The 24,304-nt window shown below is 39.9% G+C and overlaps 1 protein-coding gene across 1 annotated transcript; it reads right to left on the reverse strand.

Moving 5' to 3' along the window:
* Nucleotides 1-1,328: 1,328 nt before the first annotated feature.
* LOC140651758 (tyrosine-protein kinase TXK-like) lies at nucleotides 1,329-23,522 on the reverse strand. The gene is made up of 15 exons (XM_072861609.1): nucleotides 23,435-23,522; nucleotides 16,970-17,024; nucleotides 16,627-16,729; nucleotides 15,601-15,806; nucleotides 14,225-14,290; nucleotides 13,453-13,507; nucleotides 12,556-12,635; nucleotides 11,035-11,162; nucleotides 9,751-9,825; nucleotides 8,633-8,804; nucleotides 7,680-7,896; nucleotides 6,652-6,716; nucleotides 4,395-4,513; nucleotides 3,782-3,939; nucleotides 1,329-2,411 (listed from the first exon to the last, which is right to left on the reverse strand). The coding sequence occupies exons 1-15, from the start codon at nucleotides 23,496-23,498 to the stop codon at nucleotides 2,343-2,345; spliced, it is 1,632 nt and encodes a 543-aa protein (XP_072717710.1). The 5' UTR covers nucleotides 23,499-23,522; the 3' UTR covers nucleotides 1,329-2,342.
* Between the last annotated feature and the right edge of the window lie 782 nt (nucleotides 23,523-24,304).

Here is a 24,304-nt window from a genome sequence, read left to right on the forward strand (position 1 = left end):
ACCAGCTGAAAGACATCCCTTTGCTCACATATGCTTCTTTATGTTCAGTGACATGGGTGGCATTTACTGTTCACCTGTATAAGTACTCTCATTTTTGCCTGTTTGAATATGGTTAGCGTTTAAGCTAAGCTCAGAGTCACCGTGAGGACTAAGGTGGCCTACTTGGTCTTTATTTACGGGTGTAGCTGTTCTGGTAAGTAAATACACTGTGACCTTTGTCCTGTAGACCTTTCTTGCTGATGATTAAGCGGTGGTTTCACTGACTCTGAAGCACGTTCTAGTGCTTTTTAATTTATTTACTGTCAGCCTGATGATAGCAGCTGTTAAATTTATCTGCATCAGAGTGTTAGTAACAGCCTAGTCATAATTTTCCCAAAGCAGCCTACAGAAAGATTATATTGAGAAGTCGAAGGCTTGGTAGGCAAGCATTATTGGCTCTGTGTATTAGAGCAATATGTTTCAAGGACGGATGCATATTCACCATGGGACAACTCAGTGAAACGAGCATGAGCAGGGTGCTTTGAGTACATAAACCTACCAGAGCTTTTTATTGCACGGTACTGTAGTGTATTCTGTATTAACTTGCAGTAATAAATGTGGCAAAACCAGTTTTACAAGAGCTCTTAAAACAGATGCCTCATACATTATTCAAAGAAGTCCCTATGTACTTTTATATTGCAGAGATGGTTTGAATTTTGCATTTGAAGCGCATAATCTGCTGAAAAGCCATGTACTTCTGTGGCCTGGGCGTAAAGTTGTGGTCAGCTCAGTGTGTGGTACTGTGTTGTATAGATCTGTATTTAGTCATAGGTCTGATAAGGAACAGAATGCTCATAAATGAGTCAATTATAAAAGGAAACAGTGACATCAGTTGGTGGCAATTCTTCTAGCAGATTATATGAAATGATAGGGATATCCTGCTTCACTTGAAGCAGAAATGTCTTAAAAGTGTGTTTGAAGGTACTCCCAAATGTTCAAACAATGGGATTAAGAACTTCCTTTCCAAGGCATGATAACTATCAAAATACTATTGCAGTAAAGGTGACTGATTAATGTCAGGAAAGGGTGTGACCCAAAGATGCCATCATCTTCTGGAAATTCAAAACTTGGGATGATTGATAAATTTCATTTTACTGTTGCAGGTTTTTTTTAAATTTGGAAAAAAAAAATTAAGTTGTGCAGAACTCAATCATTCTTCAGCTAGTGGGTTTTAAGTATTTTGTCTACAAAGTGCTACAAAATGAAATATGATGTATTTACCTATAAATAATTCACAATGCAATCACATATTTTTAAAAAACTATTTATTTGTAATGGTCTGACTCTATTCTATATTAAACAATTATTAACTTCATCTGCCTTTTCTTTTCTATATTTGTATCAACCAAAATTAAGATTTAAAATTAAAAGTGAATAATAACGTAACAAGTAAGGTTACAGACATTGTCCATGTTGGGTATTGCAGGATCCATCTGAGCTAGACTAATTCAAAGCACTTTGTTTTACTGTCAAGTTCCAGCTGTAACTTGTCCATTAACCATTCCGGGCACCTGCAAGGGGAGGACTAAGGCAAGCGTGGGCGTTTGAGTAGGCAGCAGCAGGCGAGGAGTGGGAGACAATACTGGAAAATTCAGGGAGAGGTTTGGATGGATAATCCCTACTCTCCTTCTGTTGCACAGAATTGGCAGAGAAGGCGCCTTGACCTGCAGCGCAGGTTTAAAATGCTTCAGGGATGCTCTGTCTTTCCAGCTGCTCAGATGTGACTTGGGAGCTGCTAAGTGATGACTGCTCCCTTTGCCCGCCTTTATCCACAGCAGTGGGTACGGGCACACGCGTGGTCTTGCTGCCCCTTCTGAAACACTGCTCCATTTCCTCAGTGCGGGATGCTTCGCAGCAAAAAGGCTTGCCTTTAAACACGACCTCACTAGAGCTTTATCAGAGGTTCTCCCATCGTTTTTGCTGCTGCCAATCAGTATTGCCCAGTGCACGAGTCATATTAAGTACCAAATAATTTAATAATATTGTTACAGGAATTAGTGTAGCTCTGAGAAAAAGAATAAATAAAAAGGCCTATACGGTGAGTAAGCTTTGTTACTTCTTTCCAGATTTTTCTCCCTAATCATGAAAACAAAGCCTTGAGAGTCCCAGACCAGTCTTCTGAGGCATCTTTCTCAAATGAGTAAAAATTAGGCCAAGCCTGAACAGCTGCTTCAATATGTAGGATGCTGGTACTGCAGTTTAAGTGGAGACTGCTGTAAAAGGCTGAGGTTTTCTGTATCAGCTACATTATTGACATGCTTAATGCTAACCTTTCAGTAAATACATTAATGTAAAATCTCCGATTATCCCATCTCTGTTATATCTGTGAGGATCTCTATTAACTCTGCAAAACTAGGACGTCCTTCAGGTTTCTGAAAAGAAAAGCAGAGGATAAATTTCTATTAGAGGAAAAAAGCAGAGGATAAAATTATATTTATTGATTGATCAATTATAGTACCAGACTTCAGAAGATGGTTACAAGTACATATGAGCTACCACTTAAAAATTACATTTTATTTTATTAATACAGAAGAAAAGATCAAGTTTATCATTTGAGGGAAAAAAAAATCATCTGTTCTTCATGACACCAGCAGTGTGAGCACAGCCACTTTTCCAAACATTTCTAAAATTTCTTTGTATTTATTTCAATTCAGGACCAGAATTCCTATAGGATTTCTCCCCTGCAACAGGTCACTGGAGAGGAAAGCACTACCTCTCAGGAAACTATGATACTCAGGAATGTTTCCTGGGCTGTTGAAAAAGGATCTTCACTGTTGTATCATCTGATGTATTGCAGCTCAGCATGGAACAAACTCCTGGGTGACGGCAGACAGGAGAAGAGAGAACTTCTTCCCCGTCCTCTCTCTGCTGGCTGGTATCCCAATGGATGTTTGCAGTAAGCAAGCAAGCTAGATGCAGTTTAGATTTCAGTCTCTTAAGCTTTTTTTACTCAGGGTCTAAAAATTTCATATAGAGTTAAAAGATGGGCAAGAAAGGAGAGGTAGGATAAAGGAGACAATGGTAGCAACAAGGTTCCCCAGTTGCTCTTAGTGTATGCCTGCCTATTCACATGAAAGCATTACACACAAAGCTCTTCTGAAAATACTTTTTATCTAAAATTAAAGATTCATTTCCTGTAGACACTAGAGAAGGAGGGACCTTAAGGGGTTACTCAGATGGAGAAGTTGATGAAATCAATGTTTTGATACCAATGTAGAAAGAAATAGGTGCTGGAGAAATGGAGAAAGAACATCAAGTACTAAATCAGAGTGGAGAGGGTGAAAGAGGTGCAGCCTAGAGCTGGAGTGATGTACAGAGGTACTGATGCACACCTGAAAAAAGGGGTTTAAAATCCACATTTAGTGGGCATACCCACTTTGTATATGAATGTGTTAAGGATATCATTCAGAGCAGAGCTAAAGCTACGCATGATATGGAGGTGTGAAAAAGGTGTTACATTTGATGCATGACAGTGAGACAATGGTGGCATATTCAAAACCAGGGATGGTCTAGACCTATTATACTGATGATGTGCTTTATATTTATTAGATGCAACAGTCAAAAGAAACAGAGGCTTGTAAACCTAGGTGTGATTTGTGAAAAGCATAGTGAGCGATACTGAGGATGCCCCAGATGTGAAATAAGGATTTAATGCCTCAATTTTTTAAGATTGCTTTTAGATCCACTTTACAAATTAATAATAAAGTAAAGTAATATCACAGGAAAAGAAAGGGCAACAAACCTCGTGCCAGCAGCTGTACATGACTTTGTACACGGTCTGTGATGCCAAATGTGGTCGATAAAGTCGGTTACCCTGAGAAATCTCACGGACAACTTCAGAATTTGACTTACTTTCAAAAGGCATTTTGCCTTCTGTGAAAACTTCCCACATCAGTACACCTAGAAGTGAACCAAAATATTTAGGACAAAACAAAAACCCCAAACCCACAAACTATTTAACAACATTAGAAGCACAAAAAACACTCTTGATTTTTTGTGTATTCCATTAAAACATGGGCAATGTGAGCTGAATGAAGACAGACTACCAGAAACATTTTCAGCTGATACAATTCTGCTCTCTTTTAAGTCAGCTAAGATGGTGGTCCATGAAACTGAGATGAATATGCATTTGGCTAATGGAGGCGTACCAAGAATGCACATTTCAGTCAAAATTTAATATTTAGGCACAGAGCCTTTCTATTAAAAAACGTACTCATCCAACATAGGCAAGATTTGAAAAATGGGAAGGACTCAAGCTTAAGATAGGTAGTATGGGTAAAAAGTTACACTTTCTTAAATCATATCAGTAGTTTTAGGGAAGCACAGTATGTTGCACATTAACCTAATCAACTCACCAAATGACCAGACATCTGATTTGCTGCTATATTTTTTTAAATGAAAGACTTCAGGAGATGACCATTTGACTGGAAACTTGGCACCTGAAGAGCTGATATATTCGTCATCAATGACATACCTAAAGAATAACAGGAAAGAGCATATATTTTAATGATAGTTAAATGGCAAGCAGTTCTGGCAACATTTCCACAGATCGTTTATAATTCCATGAAAATACACTTTTTCAATTTAGAAACAAAGAAATGGTATCACTAATTTAATTTAAAATGCACACAGATACCCACACTGGAAGCTATGCACTTAAAGAGATTTCTGTTTAAATGAATTATTTGAATTGTTCATGAGAAGTATGTTGGAATAAAATATTTTAATATGCTCTGTAAGACTGACAGGATGGTTGCTATTGTCATCTTCTGGGTATATATTGATAGGAAAGATCCCTACACCATAGGCAGGAAAACCAGCAGCAGTAAATAGTTATTGTCTCTTTTTAAAAGAGTCCACCTTTTCAACGACTTATGCCCAAACACTACTGACAGAGGGCTACCCTTCATAACTAATGGGTGGCATCCACTGCCCAGCCTCACAGATGCTATTTCTGGCATGTTGTTACCGAAGCAACACAGAAAGAAATGTTCATCACATATAAGGCAACAGCTCTTGCAGGTGCACTGGAAAAGTAATTTTCTTTGCCCAAGCGTATGGGAGCTGGCCTCCCAGTTAAGATGAAATTATGTGCCCAATGCAGGCATTTATAGGGCAACATTTTAAAAGGCTGTTAGACTGAGCCCCACCTACATACAAGCTCTGTGCACATTTCCCAGTATTAATGTTCCTGAGCAGACAACAGATGTGCACTACACAACATTTGTTCTTACTGAAGGCATAATGCAAAGGCACCTTTTAAGGCACCTTTTAAAACACCTTTTAAAGGAAATCATCTCATTGTCTCCCTTTCCTATTTTGGTGCAGGCACAGAAAGATGAGAGGTTATTGGATAAGGAACATATGAAATAACAGTACAAAATAACCAGTAGTGGCAGTTGTGCGAGCTCTGAATAATAAGATTGTGATCCCATCACCTCTCCATGGTCTCCCTGGGAGAGTGAGTGCCTGTCCTAGAGCCTCGCCACTGGTCTCCACTTTTTGGCAGCAGTGAGCCATTCAGGTCCATTAGTCTCAGAATGGACCCTGACAGCCTTTTGGTCTCTTACTGTGTTTTCTGGTGCATTTGGATGAGTCCAGGCCTCTGATACTGACCTTGCCCTTTTGGGGAGCTGTGCAACCAGAGGGCACTGCCGTGGTAGAGGACAGCCTTTTGAAAAACAAGTATTTAGTTATGAACTGCTGGGGTGTTACAATCCTTAGGTTAGAAATAAGAAGCAAAACCTCAGGGAAAGGTAAGCAGCGTGGCTGTGCTGATCTAATGACTTGCAGGCACAAGGTGAATGTTACCACCACCTCCCGCTCAGAGCCACACACTGCCGCCCTTCAAGCTCATCTACCTCCAAAGTGAGCTGATTCAGTCTACTAATCCAGCAGAAGAACCAGCCAGTAAAACACACAAGTGAAGAGCTTTGTGCTGGGCTTGCAAGGGGAAAGAAGGAAGGAGTGAGACAACCCCTTTGGGTAGCAGTCGGTCATTTGGTCAGCTCAGCTATAAAATATGGCACGTCCTCTGCGGGAAGTCTGTGAGGGCAGGGCTACGTTTCTCTGGCCTGTGCTTGTCAGAGTGCATCTTGCTCTCTTTCTCCATGTTTGGCTGGTCCTCTCATTAAGCAGAAAAACCACTTCCCTGCTAGAGCAGCGCACATCACACTTCCTGCCCGCCCTGCCAGTCCTCCCTGCCTCCTGCCTGACCTACTCAGCCACTGCCACCTCCGAAGGTCAGCACCAGCACCCGGATCTGTCCCTAGGGACTTTCTGTCCTTCCCACTCCTCAGAAAAGTTGGAGAACTTGTTTCTTCAAGCTTCTGGCAGCCCTGTGCGTGCTGGGTGTTTCTCTGTCCGTGAACTACTTTTGAAGTTTACCAGGCACTTTGTTTACCTGTCTTACACTCACCAGTAGCAAGAGGAGGACACAACATCCAGTTCATGGTACAACAGTTAAACAACATTATCATTTCCATCAGAATTCAAAAATTGACCACAGTGGGATTCCCCAAATCAGCCAAGCAAGCAATGATGTTAACTCAAGGTTGTGCTGCAGCAGACTGAGAACAGGTACTCACTAAACCTGCATCAATGGCCTCGTACCTTGCCATGCCAAAGTCGGATACTTTAACGATGTGTTCAGCATTGACTAAACAGTTTCTTGCAGCCTGGGGAAAATGAGAGAAACATATCTGAAATCTGTGCTAAAGCATTTTAAGAAAAATACAACAGCTGATTATTTTTGTTTTAGCTCATACTTTTTATATTCTAAAAGGACATGAGTGTCTTGCTAAAAAATTTAAGTGAATTTCTGGCTCTGAGTCAGTGAATGTATTTCGCTACTGTGTAGGTACGCATCCATAGCATCTATCAGCTTAAATGCTTCTAGTATGAGTTGCAATATTTTTACATATTCTTGCATGGTGAAAGAAATTTTAGGCTGCAGAGGTTGGTTATCCAAGCAGAAATTTTCCTGAACACTAGCATTAGGACACTCAATGTGATTTTTTAAAAATGTTTTGTGACTTTTTCATTACAGAAATCAGGAACTCCTTGGAAATTTTCAAAATTTTACATTTCTTCAGGCAACTAGGGAGGAGAGCAGGAAGATTTCCTCTCTGCATCCAGATGTGAGCATTGAACAAAAAGCAGAGAGTAAGGAAACAAGCTCCTCTCTTGTGGTTCCGTTTATGAGAGGTAGGGCAGAAAAGCCACCCAGATATCCCAGCATCAAGGTAAGTCAGTAGGGAGCAGAAAAAATGTAGACAGAAAAAGATTTTGTTTTTGAAAAAAAAATCCCCCTTGTTGCTGACCTTTTGTATTGCTGTGATTTTGGTTGTGTTGTGATCACTGCATGATAGTCTTGTATTGGGATGTCCTAACACTGGCCTGCTCCATGCTAATATCCCAATTTTCTCTGACTTCTCTCAGTTATCAAGTAGTTTTTCCAGATGTCCACAGACAAAAGAACAGCTGAAAAGTTTTGGTTTACAGGCAGCAAAACTCTATTTGCTTATTAAATCCTGCAGGGCTAAAGTCTTACAGGTCACTATTAGTGTCCCATAAAATGCAGTGGCATGTTCTATACTGCCAGTATTTACCAAGAACTTCAGAAAACTTATTGTACTTACTAAATCACGGTGAATAAAGCTATTTCTTTCCAGATATTCCATCCCTTCGCACACATCCTGGCACATGCTCAGCAGCACATCTCTGCCGAGTTTCCCTCGCCTTTGCCGAAGGTAATTGAGTAGGCAGCCGTTTTCCATGAATTCGGTCACAACATAGAGAGGCCTGTGGTACGTGCACACTCCGTAAAGCTGGACCAGCTTCGGGTGGGAGAGTTTCCTGTTTAAAATCGCATTTTAGACAGGCTAGCATTTGTCCTTGGCAGGTAACTAGACCTTTGATTCTCGTGATGTTTTTGAACAATACTTTCAGTACTTGATAAACGGTATTCAGTTCAACTGGCCCCAGAGTTGTCCCACTATCTAACACATTTCTGCCTCCAATTTCCTCCAAAAAGTGCGCTCTTTGAATCATAATTGTTCATCAGTTATATAAATGCAGTGAATGCAAAGCTTGATTTGGATGATGTGAAACGGGAAGGTCTGGTTATGACTGGCTTTCAGGCAGGGGACATGACCCTGCAAAGGTTCTTCTCTTCTGGGCTGCGCCAAGACCTGGTCTGGATACTTCCCTAATTTACAATATTAGCAGAAATGATAATATAGTTTCTCAAAAACTTTAGTTAGGTATGAGCTCTGCCAGTGGTCCTAGAGGCACTGAATGGATCTTTTATGGATGAAAGAATAGTTGCAGGACCACATTTATTTATCAGCACATTTAGACCCCATCTTGCCCCACAGCACAAAGCAGTGCACGCTCTAAAGAGAGAGTCTGGCAATGGGCGCAGCGAGCATCTGTGTGAGTCCGATTCAGACCTTTATATCAGCCTTTCCATCCTGCACATCCACCATTCCTGTCAAACTGGTTTGACTGTTTGTTTCAAATGGAATTAGGTTATATTTATTTCTTGGTCATCTCAATGTCAACTGTCAGGTATAATAGCTTTTGTACTTACATCATCACTTTGGCCTCCTCGATGAAATCATCTTCAGACATTGCACCTTCATTGATTGTTTTGATGGCAACCTTGATGGTTGCTTTCCATTTACCCAGCTGAACGACTCCAAACTGCCCGCGCCCAAGTTCTTTCATGAACGTCAGTTCAGATGGGTTTAATTCCCACTCCTCTGTAAAAGCAACCCAATATGTTACTAGTCAGATCAGCTTTCCTGAGCCGTGCTCCAGGAGACATGCCTTGCTATTTGCAGTTAACGCATGCAGCAAAACATCACAATTGGTCATCAGCTATAGCATGCGTTTTAAATATCTGAAGATTTCCACATGCTCATATACGTTTATATGTGAATGTTACTTTACAGCTTGTAGAATGTGATTAGTGTTTAAATTGCTTAATGTAGGAATCTCTGAGGCTTGAAGATAACACAAGTGTTTAGCTTTGATAACATATGAGAACTTTTTTGGCATTATCATATGTGATGTTGAACTCTGAACCAGTTCTGGATGGATCATATTGCTACAGAAATAGTTACTGGCTGCCTCTATTGTAATAACCACAATAGTTCTGCCCTTCAGAAATATTAAGCCTTGAGATTAATGAGAACATTCAGAGGAAAGACACATGATTTTGGAGGTTCCTATCATCAGCCAGATGATAGGAACTTCCTGATCTATACACACAAAACTGGCATTTATTTCTTGTTTTCTAACACTGTATAAGATTACATGCTTATTTCTAAAACTTGCAGAACTGACAAGGGAAATCTTCCCCATAAATAATATTCATTTCAATTTCCTAAGCATTTAAATAAATCAAATAGCTTTGAAAGCTATTAAATGTATATTTGAGTCTTAGGCCTGCTTAGGAAAGTCCAGATAGCTCTGAAATGCACTGTTGGTTGCAACAGAAACACAACAGTCGCTGAACAGAAGGACTCGGGTCAGGTAGTGACGCCGTACAAGGAAATGAGTGTCTGTTTCTGGTGAACATGTGGCTGTTTATGTGCTTCTTATTACTGGGAAATTTCACAGATACAACTTAATTATTAGCTGGGTGAATGCAATCTAAATTCTTGCCTTGATACCTAAATCTCCACCAAAAGATAAAAAATTTACCATAACTAAATCCTGCTGTTGCTGGTGAAGAACATCCACCTGATCCAACTGGATGTCGGAGACGAGTGATAAGACCTGTAGGAGACAAAACAACAATATTCTGTTGACCAATTACTCCATTTTAAAGTACGCTATATCATACTTCTTCTCTCAAACAAAAATACTTGGAATCTGATGTACATTTCTTATTTCTTGAAGTTACTTTTGTTTACAGCTTGTTCAGATAAAACACTACAGTGAGAAGAAATGGAGGAAGACTATTCAACAGGGCCCTGACTACAAAAGTATCTATACTTTCATACAATCAAAAGTGATACTCTTGCTTGTTTGTACGATGTTAGCAATCTTAAATAAATGAGTACTACAATACTGTATCGCCCACCTAAGCGGTCTCTTCCAGCATGATTTCTCAGGATTGTCTCCCATTGCAAGAAATATTTTTGTGTCTGTCATTAATTTGCTTTGACTACATGAGCCAACAGTACCAGTGAGTACATCCCTCACCAAGGACTCCCTGCATTCATTCATTCTTCCCACTGTTACTTTCAGGTCCTTTTCTGCTTCATGTGTTTCCTACAATCCTCCTCCCTCCAGCAAAAGGCTCTGTCCATTCCCATATCTTCCTTCCTCAGCAGTGCGAGGAATCTCTGTGTGTTTTCCCATGTCCACTCATTCAGGGTAAAACCATTTTATATTGTATTAAAATGATGGACAGAACCAAGGTGAAGGGCATTTTTTAATGCTAAAAGTTATAAAAGGCTGCTGTCAGCCAACAATTAGAGGTGGCTAACTCTGGTAGGCTGCAAACCAGTGTTAGAGAGCCCTCGTGCTCCCTAATTCTGCCTTTGATTGTTTGTGGGGTCGGGGTTTTTTGCCAAAATCAGTAGAATGCTGCCTGCTGATGCACAGCATAGCTCCTGCTTTTCTTAAATTGCATGCACGCAAGTCCTTGTTGTAGACAAGGAAAGAATTATGATCAAATTTCATACAAGTCCCATTCAGTCAAATATGAACCAAGAGGATACAGAGCTAGGCTTCTAGCTTTGTAAATTCATTTAATACGTGTAGATGAGTTTGGTAGTTTCACTTCCTCCGTGGTATATGCACACTATAGCTATGACTTTGGCAGAAAGGATCGTGGAATACTTGAATTCGTTAGCAATAGAAAAACTTGCGTCTCTTTGTATAAGGAAAGTATTAGAGGAAGAGTGATTTCCAATCTCTCAAAGTCCTGAGGAGCTTCAAATCATCAGTTGTAAAACCTTATCAGCTTGCATGCATTACCTGCAGCATTGTGTTGATGATATTCGATGAGTTCAGGAACAGATGAAAAGAGATATTTTTCTGCTACATAATATTGTCCCAAGTGGTTTTTCTTAATTTGATAATGTCGAATATCTCCACTATGACTTCTGAAATCAACAAAGGGTTATAATTTTCAGTAAAAATAATTTATTCCATAAATCTGATTAAATTTCAGTTTGAAAGAAAGTACAGAAAAATTGAAAACTTGGGGTACAATTCTCAAAGTAAAATGGCTGTGTGTACCTAGGATAGTGTTTCAGGGGAAAAAAAAAAAGGCTCTTTGAGTGGATCTCTCTCCCAACTTTGGGAGACACTGCACAATGTTTTTTATTGCACAAGTATCGTTGCACCCATAAGAAATAGCCGTAGAGTTTAACAGACGTTCCTCCTAATTCAGCACTTATTTGAATCTAAGCTTTTAAAATTAAAATGCTCTTCATTACCTGAGTTTCCCCCCAAAAGTTAAAAAAATATTAATGTACACTGTGAGATTACATTTTCTGTTCTGCTTCTCAAAAGGCTCCTCATTGGAGCTTTTATTTGATATATTTACTTTTCTGTATTTCTCCACATTATCTGTCTTCCTTGCTTTTTGTACATTTTGCTGCCCATCTACTCCTGCTTTCTGGGAGATTCAAAATGAAGAAGTTAGGTTTGCATTTCAGGCTGGAGGTGGTTGCTGAAGGTTGGTACCCTACTGCAAACATGAGCCTGTGCCCAGCACAGGGGTGGCAGGGAGGGCTCGCCCCACCTTCCCGAGGAGGGGAGAGAGAGAGGAAGAGGGTGCTGGTAGCAGCAATGCCTTTTCCTTGCTCCTCTCACCTCTGTCTTGCTTTAAGAGGAAGAGAAGGAAAGCAGATGCCACTGATGCAGGAGGACACAGGAGGGCTGAGGGAGGAGGGTATAAGGCAGCTTGGATAAGGGATAAGTCTGCGCTGTAGGTGATTGCTACTAGTGTGGGGGAAAAGCGAGTCCTGTGGCAGTCCTCTGGCAAAAGAAGTAAGACTGCCCTGTGAGGAGGTGAGGTGATTTTAGGAGAAAACCAGGAGAAGTTTGGGGACAGCAGAGTCTGGGGTTGGGTTTATAGTGCACAGAGCCTGCAGAGAAGGGAAGCAGTTCGGTGCGGCAGCCAAAGGCTGTGGCGGCGTGGTGTGGCAGCCATGGCACTTCATGTAGAAAGAGAGGCAAGAAGATGCACGTGTAAGGTCTTATTGCCTGTACTGCGTGGGTGGGATGCACAGCTTTCACAGCAGATTATTTGAGGATTTCAATGAGTGCAGTTAATCTTGTCTTGGCAGGACATTTGCACCCTGACTCCCAGGTCCACTGCCCACCATCAACATTTCTGCACATGGGGTAATTAACTCTGCGTGAACAGCACCCCAGTGGTTCCCTGCTCCTGTGCACTGCGTGTCCAACCTACCCACTTACCCCGAGGAGTTTGGGGGAAGCTCTTCCATCACCTCCTCATTCAAACCCTAACCATTCAGAGCAACTCACCCTTTAGCCCGTGAATACACAGACAGCGTAAGAAGTCCCTGTTGGCTTGAATCTCTGACAACAAATGCGCCTTCTTTGGACTGAAAAGAAATCCAAGTAGAGTTATTTTCTGCTTTTGAGCTTGAATAATTCTCCCTTGAGATAGGACTTGCAGCTGATTACCAAATTCTGTGGAATACCTATGACTAGTTGGGAGGGGAATAAAGCAGTGGAGAACGGGAATTGATAGCCAGTGGATAGCAGAGCAAAATTAACCAAGGGAAAATACTAAGTGCCAGGCAATTTCTTGGAGTTAAATAATTTAGGTGAATTATACTCTTCAGTGTGAAGTAGTGAAAATGCTCTGATTTATCAAAAAATCAAATTGTACAAATCACTAGAATAAAATACTGTAAAACAGTTCTATCTATCTGAGCTGTTCTTCTCTGGTGTGTCTTGCCCAAGCCCTGTGTTAGTCCTTGAGCAAAGACATAATGAGTTCAAAGTTCAACCGAGTTAGGCACTTTGGTAACTGATAGAGGGTAGAACGCAGTGTGGCTGGTTTGCTCTATGCACAAGGAAGACACAGGGGTTTTGTTAAGCTCTGCTAACCTCGCTAACTTACTACATTAATTTCAGTCTTCAATGTTTCATACAGAAGACAAGCACAGTAAACTGCACGTAATTCGATTTATCTAGTGTGGAAAATCTACACAGAATTTGCTGGGGCTACAACTTAAAACTCTGAAGTCTAGACAGTCTTCACTGTACGCTTACCCCAGAAAGCCTGTTTATTTTAAAGTACTCTCTCTCTTACCGCACACCAAACAGATTTGGATTTGACTGTGGTAACGCTCTTGATACCTCTATTGATAAATCTTTCTAGATATCATTAGCTCTTTGTATAAGCTGAGTTACCTTCTGGCGCAAGAGAATTTCTGCCTGGCTTCTGTTTATGTTTTTGCAGTACCACCTGCAACGAGGAGATAACCTATCTTTTAATTTCAGCCAGTAAAAATTAATGTTTTCTCTGTTTCACAAAAGTAATCCATCTTAATGTTTGCACTATTCCCAGTCCAAAAACCCAAACAGAACTATCATTGTATATAAGCATCTCTTAATTTGGAATGACTTTATTAGAACACTGTAAATATGACAACTCTTTTCCCCATTCTCTGTGGTTGAATATGAGCTCAAACAAAAGAAAACCCAGGAAACAGTTACACCAAACTGTGATGAAATTTACAGTCCCACTCGCTGCGTCAAGCCTCTCTTCTCTAGAATTTTGCAGAATTTTACTCTTCGCTCCAGTAAATTAGGTTGAAGTAATTTGAATTAGCTTCCAGTCAATGAATTACATGTTCACAACAGGAAGAGATCAGAATATAGAAACATTATGTAGTGAGCCTACAGAAATAGGAAACATCTGGATTCTGACATTCTGATTTATGCAAATGAATGCTGTTGAAGTACTGAGCGTTTGTAACTTCACGTTACACTCTCTGAGCAAATAGTTCCAAATCAAAATGGTTACTTCATTCTAAGAGTAATGTTTTGTAACAAAAAAACCAGAGCTTTCAATAAACATCTGTTCATGTCTAATAAAGACTGAAGAATCAAGCACCAAAATGTATCACTCCAATCCATTTTTAGAAAAGAAAGCACAATTATAATTTTCAAGGGTACTTACTCATATGTTTCTAAATTACTTTTCTTGTTCTCAGTAACATAGTTGCTGGGAATTAGACCTTCATTCCTGAAATGACATATTGAGGATAGTTTAGATTGGATATTAGGAGAAATTTCTTCACCGAAAGGGTTACCAAACGTTGGAACAGGCTGCCCAGGGAAGTGGTTGAGTCACCATCCCTGGAGGTATTTAAAAGAGTGTAGATGTGGTGTGTAGACACAGGGTTTAGTGGTGGACTTGCAAGTGTTAGGTTTGCGGTTGGACTTGATGATCTTAAAGGTCTTTTCCAACCTAAATGATTCTATGATTCTGTTATAGCATGATGTAAAATATTAATAAGATTAAGATATGCATCTTCCTTTTGGTGAATTATAAAGGTTACTTATACTATTGGCTATGTCGTTAGATACTGAATCCCAGTGTAGGAATTAAATAGAAGTCTGAGTCCTTTCATCCCAGGCACAATCTTTCTGCCCCACAACTGTGGATGGCTACTGAAATGAATGTCAGCTGGGATAGGATATTTATAGAGTGCTGAGAGCAGCATGTTAATGAGAATTTTCAAGTCAAGCCACCAAAAAAATTAGAAAAAAATGGCATTTCTTCTGAATCAGAAACCACTCTCTTCATTTCTAACCTTGCAACTATATGAAGTTTTTTTGTTTAAGTGTAAAGTGTATAAAGTGTAAAGTGTGTGCTTGCGTGTATATACAAAATAATAACCCAGTGGACTCTCACTACAAATACGAGTTGAGAAAAAGCATTTGAAAGTATTTAAAGGAGAAATCTGTATGAAAAGGAGACAGTTATTATATAACATATTACTATTCCCAGCATGACAGTACAGGATACACTGAAGAAAATGCAAAGGAGAAAGGGGAACGACATGAAACAAATATAAATGTGGGAAGGATCCTAACTGAAGTTATCCAGCTCTCGAAAACGTCCAGGAATTTTGGATCAGGGATTTTGTTTCAGGCACATGTCTTAGTAATCTCTATGGACTTTATGATGTGTTTACACATATACACTGCATTGTAAAGCACTTGAAGTATGGAAAGCTGGGTTTGCACATGGCTCGGAGCCCAGTGATTCACATGGTCCATAAAAGCCCTTATGTTGCTCAGGAAATTACTGAGTCTAGGACTTAACTCTGCATTCCCAACAGATTCTAGATTCCCCACCCATTTCTGGAGTGGCAAACACTGCTGAAAGTCTGCCCGGTCAATCCATGTGCCTCATACATAGCTGAACACTTTCAAACCTGCCCCTAAATTGTTGCACGTGTCTCATTCTATTTGCCCGGTTTTGCAGGTGTTGTTTTAGTTTTTTTTCTTTCTGTGTAGGGAGATTGAAATAGATGCCCGCTCTCTTACCCGTCTTGGTCTCTTGCCTTCCACCAGTGGGGATCATACTGTTCAAGGATAATGTATTCTTCTGACTTCTTGAGTGGTAAATCTGAGGGTCCTCTAGCATAAAAGTCATAGAGTGCAATAACTCTGGGTTTTTTTGTGTAGTCTTCCAAGACCTCGGCAGGTAGAGGAGGTAACGGCTTGTTCTTTAACTGCAATTGCCTTTTACGCTAGTGAAAAAAAAGTACCTTTCATAATTAGTCTTTTCTCCCTACTATTGCTTGCTTAATTCCCCTGCTATTATACCGTCTTGGTAACTAAAAGGAACTCATCGTGGTCGTTACTTCCCTTTGTAAAGCACTCTCACCTCATCACTTGTAAAACAGCAAGACTTACATTTGAATAGTTTGGTGTAGAAGGCAAAATTACAATAGAAAGTACAGTGAATAATAAACAAGCCATCTACCTAGTCGGGGTGACTTCTACATGGTATGAATGCTGGGACAAGTCTTCAGCTGGTGTAAAAGCAGAGCAGCATTGAAATCAGTGGAGTTACAATGTCTGGAAATTCAGTAATTTATCTGGAGAACTAACACGGAGGGCGCTGCAGACTTTCTTAGCAAATCGGCAGGAACATAATCATTTTCTTTTGCATCAAGTTAGGTTCTAGCTTTGCACTTGGTTATGCTTTGAAAGCTCAGATTAGTCAACTTAGATCTAGTAAAACTGAGGTTGATGTTTCACATGTCAGCTGAGCAAGGCGAGCTTGCATCTGCCCAACAGGGCAATCCCACCCTTCCCACCTCCGTCACCCAAACCCAAAAGCGGGAGAAGGAACCACCTTGTCCATGACAGAGAGCTTGGGAAACCTCACTGTGATGCTGTATTTACATCCGTATGAATCTCTGGATACCTTTACTCTATAATTTTTATGCAATGAAGCACCTTACATGCTCAAGAGTTAGTTACTCCTCTGCTTGTTCTGGTACTGAGCCACCATATGGTACATCACCTCAATTCTCTCTTTTCACCTGCCAAAATGTTACTTACCCTGCACTTCCAAGTAGATGTATAGGAAACGTCTGGTTGTGAGGCTGAGTACTGGGTCACCAGGTCAGTATCAGGGTCCAGGTTCATTTTTGTTCTCATTGCTCTGATTTTGAAAAACATGAAGTGTTTGTGTGAATACATATCTATAAATATTCACATAAAAATATTCATTTATGGATATATATGTCTTGCTTCATGTTAGGGATATGCAGGGTAGAGCTTCTTTAAAATTCTGTACAATTAGCAATTCTACCAAAAATAGAGGGTTTTTTTTAAAAAATGTCCTTTATGTGTAGATATTTTGATCATCCTAATTGCTGAAAAGCTTAAGCATTTCACGTACCTTTTTTGCACTGTGCAGCAGCAGCAGCAGCAGAAAACAGACTGGATGGTGTGATCTGTGAACAAGAACATTTCCCATATTTGCAGTGTTCCTCTTTGTTTGTTTACAAAACTTACAGAATTAAGGACTACGGTATGTGCTTAGCCTCATGATTAGCTCTGTCTTGCTGTGAGATATCTAGCAAATCATTAAGGCTGAATTTGCATCCACCAAAGATGGCGGACCTTTCCTGCCCCCCCTTCTATTTGGTCCCATTGTCTCCCTTACAATGTCTTAGCAGTTATGAGGCCATGCGATGAGCTAAATCAGCTCACTAAATCAGAAAGAAAAAAGACTACCTTGTCAGCCAGAGCAGTACCAATCTGACTGATCACACCACCCCGTGCAAGCTCTAACCAGTGCAATAAAGGGGATGAGAACATCATCAGGGACAGGAGGTGGAGAACTGTCCCCTTCAGCAATGACATAATTTTTAGAGCGTTCAAGCCAAATACAAAACCACACTTACACGACAAGCTTTTTCTTATTGTGAAGTTTGTTAAAGGAGACATGCTACATTCAATTCTTTGAACTAATACTGATTTTCCTGTTTCTGTTGCAGCCATTAATATAATATAATATATACATTAGCCCAGGTTTAAATGCTACCAAAGATGTGCTTTACACTTATGTGCCAAGTGGTTGATAACCCTGAGAAAAATACATTGGACACATCATCACATACCTCATACATTTACAGAGAAATTAATCTAGTATATCTTGTATGAGCAGCAGTGAGGATATGGTATTAAATAGGTCAGAAGGCATTATGAAGATCTGAATGAGGTAAATAAATGGTTGACATCTGCTCTGGTCCACTTCTACTCAGGCTGAGACCTACTTTCCTCAGCTTGTGTTCCCACGGCAGTTTAAGCCAAGCTGTGGCAGCTGTGGTCCTGTCCCCTTTCCCTCTGCACTGCTGCTCATCTCATTGCCAACAGAGCGAGGCGGGACGCTAAACCAGTGGGGTATAGCTCTCTGCTGGGTCACCTCCCTGAACCATCTCACCGTCATGCATTGCCGGTAGGTGGGAGGGCAGCCGCACCAGCGGGCCAGGCTCAGGCTCTCGGTTGGATGTATGCTCTCTTAGGAAGCATGAGTCAGGCATGCAGAGGCAAGGCTCCAGTCGTATTCAGCTGCACTGACAGAAAATAAACTTCATACCCCACTCCAATGAGTGCTGAGTTTTCTCTGCCACAGAGGTCATAGTACAAAAAGAGGTCTCAGAAAGTCATTTGAAAGAGAATATCTAAGGTCTCGGTATTTTATTGTTTTATCTTTCACAAGGTATGTCTTTCTCCCACCAGTGTCTTCCACTTTATTTGTTTATCTCTCATGGCGTTTTTGGCTTGTTGATCCTAATGACTTAATCCAGCCTGCAAAAAATAGGATGTCCCTTCTGTTGTTCCATAAGAGTTTTTGCCAATGACTGTTACCAACGTTTCAGCCAAGTGTGCTGAGAGTGTGCATCCTAGCACTCAAAACATTAAGCAACCTTACTACACGATGAAAATGTAATTATTTTCTCTATAAAGGTACCTAGTTTAGCAAATCTTGCACTAATAAAAGAAGGGAGAATGTCAGATGTCAGAAAGATAAGACCAAAACTAGTTCTTAGCTGAAGAGGAAGAGACCTGTCTCGTATGTGTTTTGGTTAGAGTATTTATCTTGAAAGTCGTGGGGCAATTTCCCTTAGACTGTTGCATCCTGTGAAGAACCTATCGCGTGGGAAGCTGGCGAGCCTACATTAATCAGAAGACACTATCAACTGTTTGATAAAAGTTTCCACTGACAGCTATGCAAAACGCAGCGATTACAAATACCCAAGCCAGCTGACACCAACAATTTTCTTTAAAGAAACCAGGCTGAAAAAATATGGGCAATGCAATTTATTTGCTGCATAATTTTCCAGTGTCCATTAAACTGTCCCTCAGCTGTTTGAAATTATAGTGGATGAAGTTTGCCTGACCATGGTCTCTAGCATGGTTTTACTACAGGGTTGAGATTATTAATATTCTAGGTAAGCAGCAGCTTGAAATGAAAATCACTTTTAAAAAGTCAGCTGGGAATTATTTCTGGTTTCCTACCATTGCTTTTTTGTTCCTCAAAAAACCCCATAAATTCAAGAGTAAAGTAGTGTCACAGTGTTAAGGAGTGAGTGTCTCTAAAGCAGTATTAATTAGTGCCTTGGAAGCATATTGCATGACAGGGTGATCTTGCAGGTACTGTCTTTTGAGGAAGTTATGGCAATTTCATTAGAAAAAGGGTTGTTTAAAATGACATGCTACTTACCAAACCTTCCCAAATATCTTGGGAAGGAATTGTGTTTGTCCCCTGACCTCGACTGTGTTAGGTTCCCATTTCTTTTTATAATCGCTTCTGTGTTTCATAAACAGCAAACACCATGGGTGAAAAAATTCTTGCGTTTCTTTTACTTCAGCCAGTGCCATGAAGTTTAACTGATGTTTATTAAGTATTTAGTGATGTTAAAAAAGGAATATGACATTTGAAAGCTTGTCTGCTTCTTCTGATTAAACCATCTAGTCTAATTAAATATATTATTCCTCATTAGACAACTTGCTCTCCTTATGGAACACTTACCAGAAATATTTAGAAGCAGCACTGCAGAGTTTCAGTGTGATGTTAGAATGATCTTCTAACAAGATTTTAAAGATTTGGCTGTCAGCACAAAAGCGAGGGGTTCAGACCGATGTTATGGACATGTAATTCTGTCTTGCGTTGCTTTATGAGCCCAGCAATTTGAATAAATTTATAGTGTAAGCTCACGAATCCATTTTGCCTTCAGTGAATTTCAGGCTTGCTCTGTTAATGGATGCTTTTTCTGTCTGACCCTCCCTTTACTGTGCTAAAAGCGATTAGCAATAAATGAATGTATGTGATGTTTTTTAAAACATCCCAAGCACATTATGATATTAAGTATTTAGTCTCTTATCATGTCCATAGAACCACAGAAAAGGTACAGGTTAAAGCTTTAATTACAGTGCTTCCTGGGACACATGCTTCATTTGGTGAGTGATTTTTCCAAGCCAGAGTGTCTAACCAATTAAAGATCACAAAGTATGACCAAGTTCTGCAGGCGAGAAGTGACAGATTAGACTAAGGTCATGGGCCAGGTAAGCCCACACTGAACTGAATTGCTGGGTCCTGAGAAGCAGCACAAAATTTGCACAGTTCTGCAACGTTTGGTTCTCCCCTTTCTCCTTATTGGAGTATTTTAACTGTCCAATCACGGCCTATCAATCCAGCAGATATTTATCATACTAAAGACGAGCATTTCCAGCTCTTTGAAAACAAACCTGTCTTTACACATCTGTTCTCAGCAACCTCATAGTTTCTGAAATTCTTCTGTCCATGCATTACTCCTAGAGCACTTGTGGAATTAACTCAGTAGAAATTAATAAAAGCATAAATTATAGCAGTGCAAACTGTTAATTTCTGTTTGGAAATTTGTCAGGTCTGCTGGAAAACATTATCAAGGACCATAGACAGAGGAAGGCCTTCAGTTCTGTAGAGCTAAGTCCTGCTTTAGTTAAACTGAATTAAGTCAGGAAGTTTTGACCCGATAGACCGGAATTTCAGCATCTCAGGCAAAGACCTGTGTATTGATCTATGCATTTTACATCCTCCCTAGTCACTGGTAAGCTTCTTGCACAACACTTTTTCTCCCCTTGATCAAAATCATATTTTTTGAGTTCCTAACTTCTGTTCCTAACTCCCCTTGAGTTCCTACCAGAAAGGCCCAAAGCTGCTCTGCGATGCCGTTTTAGAAAGACTTGGCCAACACTGCAAATGGTGAAAGCTTTGATACACTGAATGAATAATTTGATTAAACTGGCTCACATCTTGACCTTCTGCTAGCAGCTGAGGAAGACATTTACACGCGGGCTGGCTCCAGGTGCCCCAGCAAAGCTCACTGCAGGGCTACAGGAAGCCTGCCTTTCCTGCCTGAAGCTTCTCACAGCTACGCACACCCTCCGGTGACAGGCGCTCTTCCTTCCGTTCTCTTTTCTTCTTATTCAACAGCCATCAGAGAAACTAAGAAATAACAATAGTTTTTAAAACCCTGCATTTTAAGGCAAAAAAATTGCTATCTTTTAAAAGGCAAATAAGAATTGGAAAATAGAGTCTTAGAATTTACTCATTGTTTTAAATATTTCTTCTTGATTTTCCTGTCTGCTACACCCTAACTCAAATCACTGAAATTAATGGAACTATTCTATCTGATTTCAGACCAAGGACCTTTTCTTAAGCAAAACACTCTGGATTTGTCAAAGGGTGTTAGAGTCGCATAGGTATTAGCAGGCCTTGAGCCCCTGGTCCCTAACTCAAGTAACCATATTGAAATTTCATAAATTAAAAACTAATCAGTGATGGCATCAGTGAGAGCTGTGCTTCAGCAAGGAAATCACATTTTGGATTCCATATTTTGAAGAGAACAGAGACACCAATAAAGTTTACCATATTATGAATGACAGACTGCTTGGACAGGACACAGGAAAGAAATACAGGCTAACAGAAAGAACTATCCCATAATTGTTAACAGTGAATTATTTTTTAAAGTCTGTTAATAAAGTACTTATGGACCTATCATTATTTTCAGGCCCCACTTCTCTGTTTCCTACGTAATCAAAAATTTTCCCCGAACTTCCAGAAAAAGTGGTCAAAACTTGCTTCTTTTAAATCCACAGGAAGTGAGGTTTCTCCAGCGTCCACAGCCCCACTGGACCTCTCAGCCCACATTTCTCTGAGTTCTGTCCGAACATAAGCTACCAAAACACATTTGGCTTTGATCCTCAGGGTAAGTCATCATGGAGCTATTAAAGTCAGTAGCTTAAAACCTTAGTTTAAATCAAACAAGATGAGTATTTGAGCTGTTGAATCTAGAATTTGCCAAATCTTCCTTCTTCAGTTGTGTGGAGAATTTAATTTCTCCAATTTCTGATGAAAGCTTGCAACCTCAGACAAAGTTCAGCCAATTCTACAAATAATTTAACACGGGAACAAAAAATGTATCCCATTTCACTGCTCATGTCTTTTTCTTTCTGGAAATGACTATATTAGGATGAAGACACTTGTTTTTAAAACAGTGTCATATTATCTCCCTAGTGACAGGTTAACAAATAGGAATCCCAACACTAGCACAGAGCCATGATAGCCTATTGAATTCTGATGCCCAAAATTAGACCTTTTAGCGTGCACAGTTTCGAAACAAGAAAAGATATCATGGCAAGAGAAGCATGTGAATGAAGTAGAAATACTAGGAAACTGGTGTTGAAGCTAGACTGACAAATACTTAGCCTAAAAATTTGCAGCTGATATTTTGATAACCAACTTAAAGGCCTGAAAACAAATTTATCTGTGCACAACAGAGCAGACGGGATGCTAGAGGAAGAAGAAAAACATTGGTCAGCTGTCAGGAACAGCTGTTTGCTTGAGAAGCTGAAAGATAGTCACATGAAAACAGAGAAGGGAGAGTGAAAACACACAAGTCCTTTGAGATGGTCCATTGCTGCCAGTAGCTGTCCTGATAAAGTCCCACAACACCCAGCGGTATGCTTTGGGTTGATAACAGTCTGTATAGGTGGCCAATTCACACACCTTTGTATGTGCAATCTTCCTCCCATCTTCAGTTATAACTCTAATTTGCAGCCTTGGGGAAGTAGCATCAAAGATACAAGCAACAAGTTAGAGATTAACTTTTATGATTTGCATTTTACGATTTTATTATTTCATGCGTTTCTTGGCTTGAGTTTCTTTTCTGATTCACTGTTTCTCAAAGCATTACTAATTTTGAAAGTGCCGTAGTCCACATCTAAGACTCACACGCTTCTAGCATGTTTTGCACAAAGTTCTTGCTCTTGCAGCAGGTTAACTGTGTTCAGCACTACAAACTCAGCTTCACCCATCAAACCCAAATCTTTACTGTGACCCATGGTATGCCTCCTGAGCTGGTACGTCTGTCAGTTTTCAACAGTATTAGAAAATCAATAATCTAGTAGAAAGCCACAGTATAGTTTGCTTCTAAAAATCCTTTAGAAGACAAGCTTTCAGCTTCTCACATGTGCAAGCTGAGGCTTTCTGTCTTTCCTGCGAGTTAATTCTGCTCTGGAGGAGAGACAGCTCTAGTTCTACCAAACTTTTTATTCATATCAATGCTGTACATGCTTTTAAGGATAGCATGTGGGAATATCTCCCTATCCGTATGTAAAAGTAGTTGCTTTGCTGAATCCATCATACAATGGATTAATATTTGTGCAGCAATTTTGAAAGTCAAGACAAGCAGTCTGAAGAGCTCAAGAGAAAGCTGGTTGGTATTTTTATGGCAATAATTAAATAGCTCAGTTGCCAAGTACGCTGCTGCTGCACAAAACTGCAAGATGAAAATATGTGGCCCAGTTTACTTACAAGTAGAAAGAATCATGTCTAGTTGTCCGCTTAGATTCAAATGAAAATGCAAACCTCTCTTCATCAGTTGTGCCAGTAAAACAGCTCTAGTTGAGCTCTTCGCTCTGATATGAAACATGGTAAACCACAAACACTGCTTGACCCCACCTACTTACCTTTTTTTTTTAAAAAAAAAAAAAAGCAGCTCCAAACAGACTAGATACTAATCTCACATCTGTTTAAAAAAAAAAAAAAGTGTCTGCTTTCTAGTACCAAACACATATTTTACAGAAAAAATTAAACTGTAATCAGTAGGGCTAAGTATTTCTTTAAAAAAAAAGAAAAAGAAAAAATACAGATGAATTTTTGACACCAACATTTGAAAAATGTTCAGTTATTTTGAAAAAATTCAGTTATAATAAAAAGGGGAAGAAGGACTGAAGTTGCTTAAGGATAAGCGAGCTCACGCAGAAGAGATAATGGTGCAGTATTTCAGCCTGCCTTTGAAGACGTCAGCAGAGTCACCAAGACAGCTGCCTCCAGAGCTGTTCTGATCCTTTCCAAAATTAACCATCTAAGGCTTCATTCAACTAAAAAAATGCTTTCATCTAAAAACTAGGTGCCTCACAGTTCCTGACATCCTAAGTAAGTATCAAACCCAATGGCAGGTATGCAGAAATTATCCTCAGGTACTGGGAAGAGGCAGGTGAAGAGGTCAGATTCAAAGCACCCACCTCCATGCGGAAACTGCTGCCAAAAGTCAGCAGTTAGCGTGTTTTATCATATAAACATTAACAATAAATATATACAGACTTAAGGTTCATTGGAAACTATTAATTTCCTGGTTTTCCTATGCTTCATTTTTGTTTTAAGGGAAACATTACTTATTAC

This window comes from Ciconia boyciana, chromosome 5 (genome assembly GCF_034638445.1).
Source record: "Ciconia boyciana chromosome 5, ASM3463844v1, whole genome shotgun sequence".
Taxonomy (NCBI): Eukaryota; Metazoa; Chordata; class Aves; order Ciconiiformes; family Ciconiidae; genus Ciconia; species Ciconia boyciana.

Bases quoted from the DNA above. Each gene is read 5' to 3' on its own strand.
- LOC140651758 (XM_072861609.1), bottom strand. From the start codon at position 23,498: ATGAAGAGAGGTTTGCATTTTCATTTGAATCTAAGCGGACAACTAGAC. The intron at 14,291-15,600 runs GTAAGAGAGCGG...ATGTCATTTCAG, and splicing joins AAGGCAAGAGACCAAGACGG to GAATGAAGGTCTAATTCCCA. The intron at 3,940-4,394 runs GTGAGTTGATTA...GTTCACTTCTAG, and splicing joins ATCAGATGTCTGGTCATTTG to GTGTACTGATGTGGGAAGTT.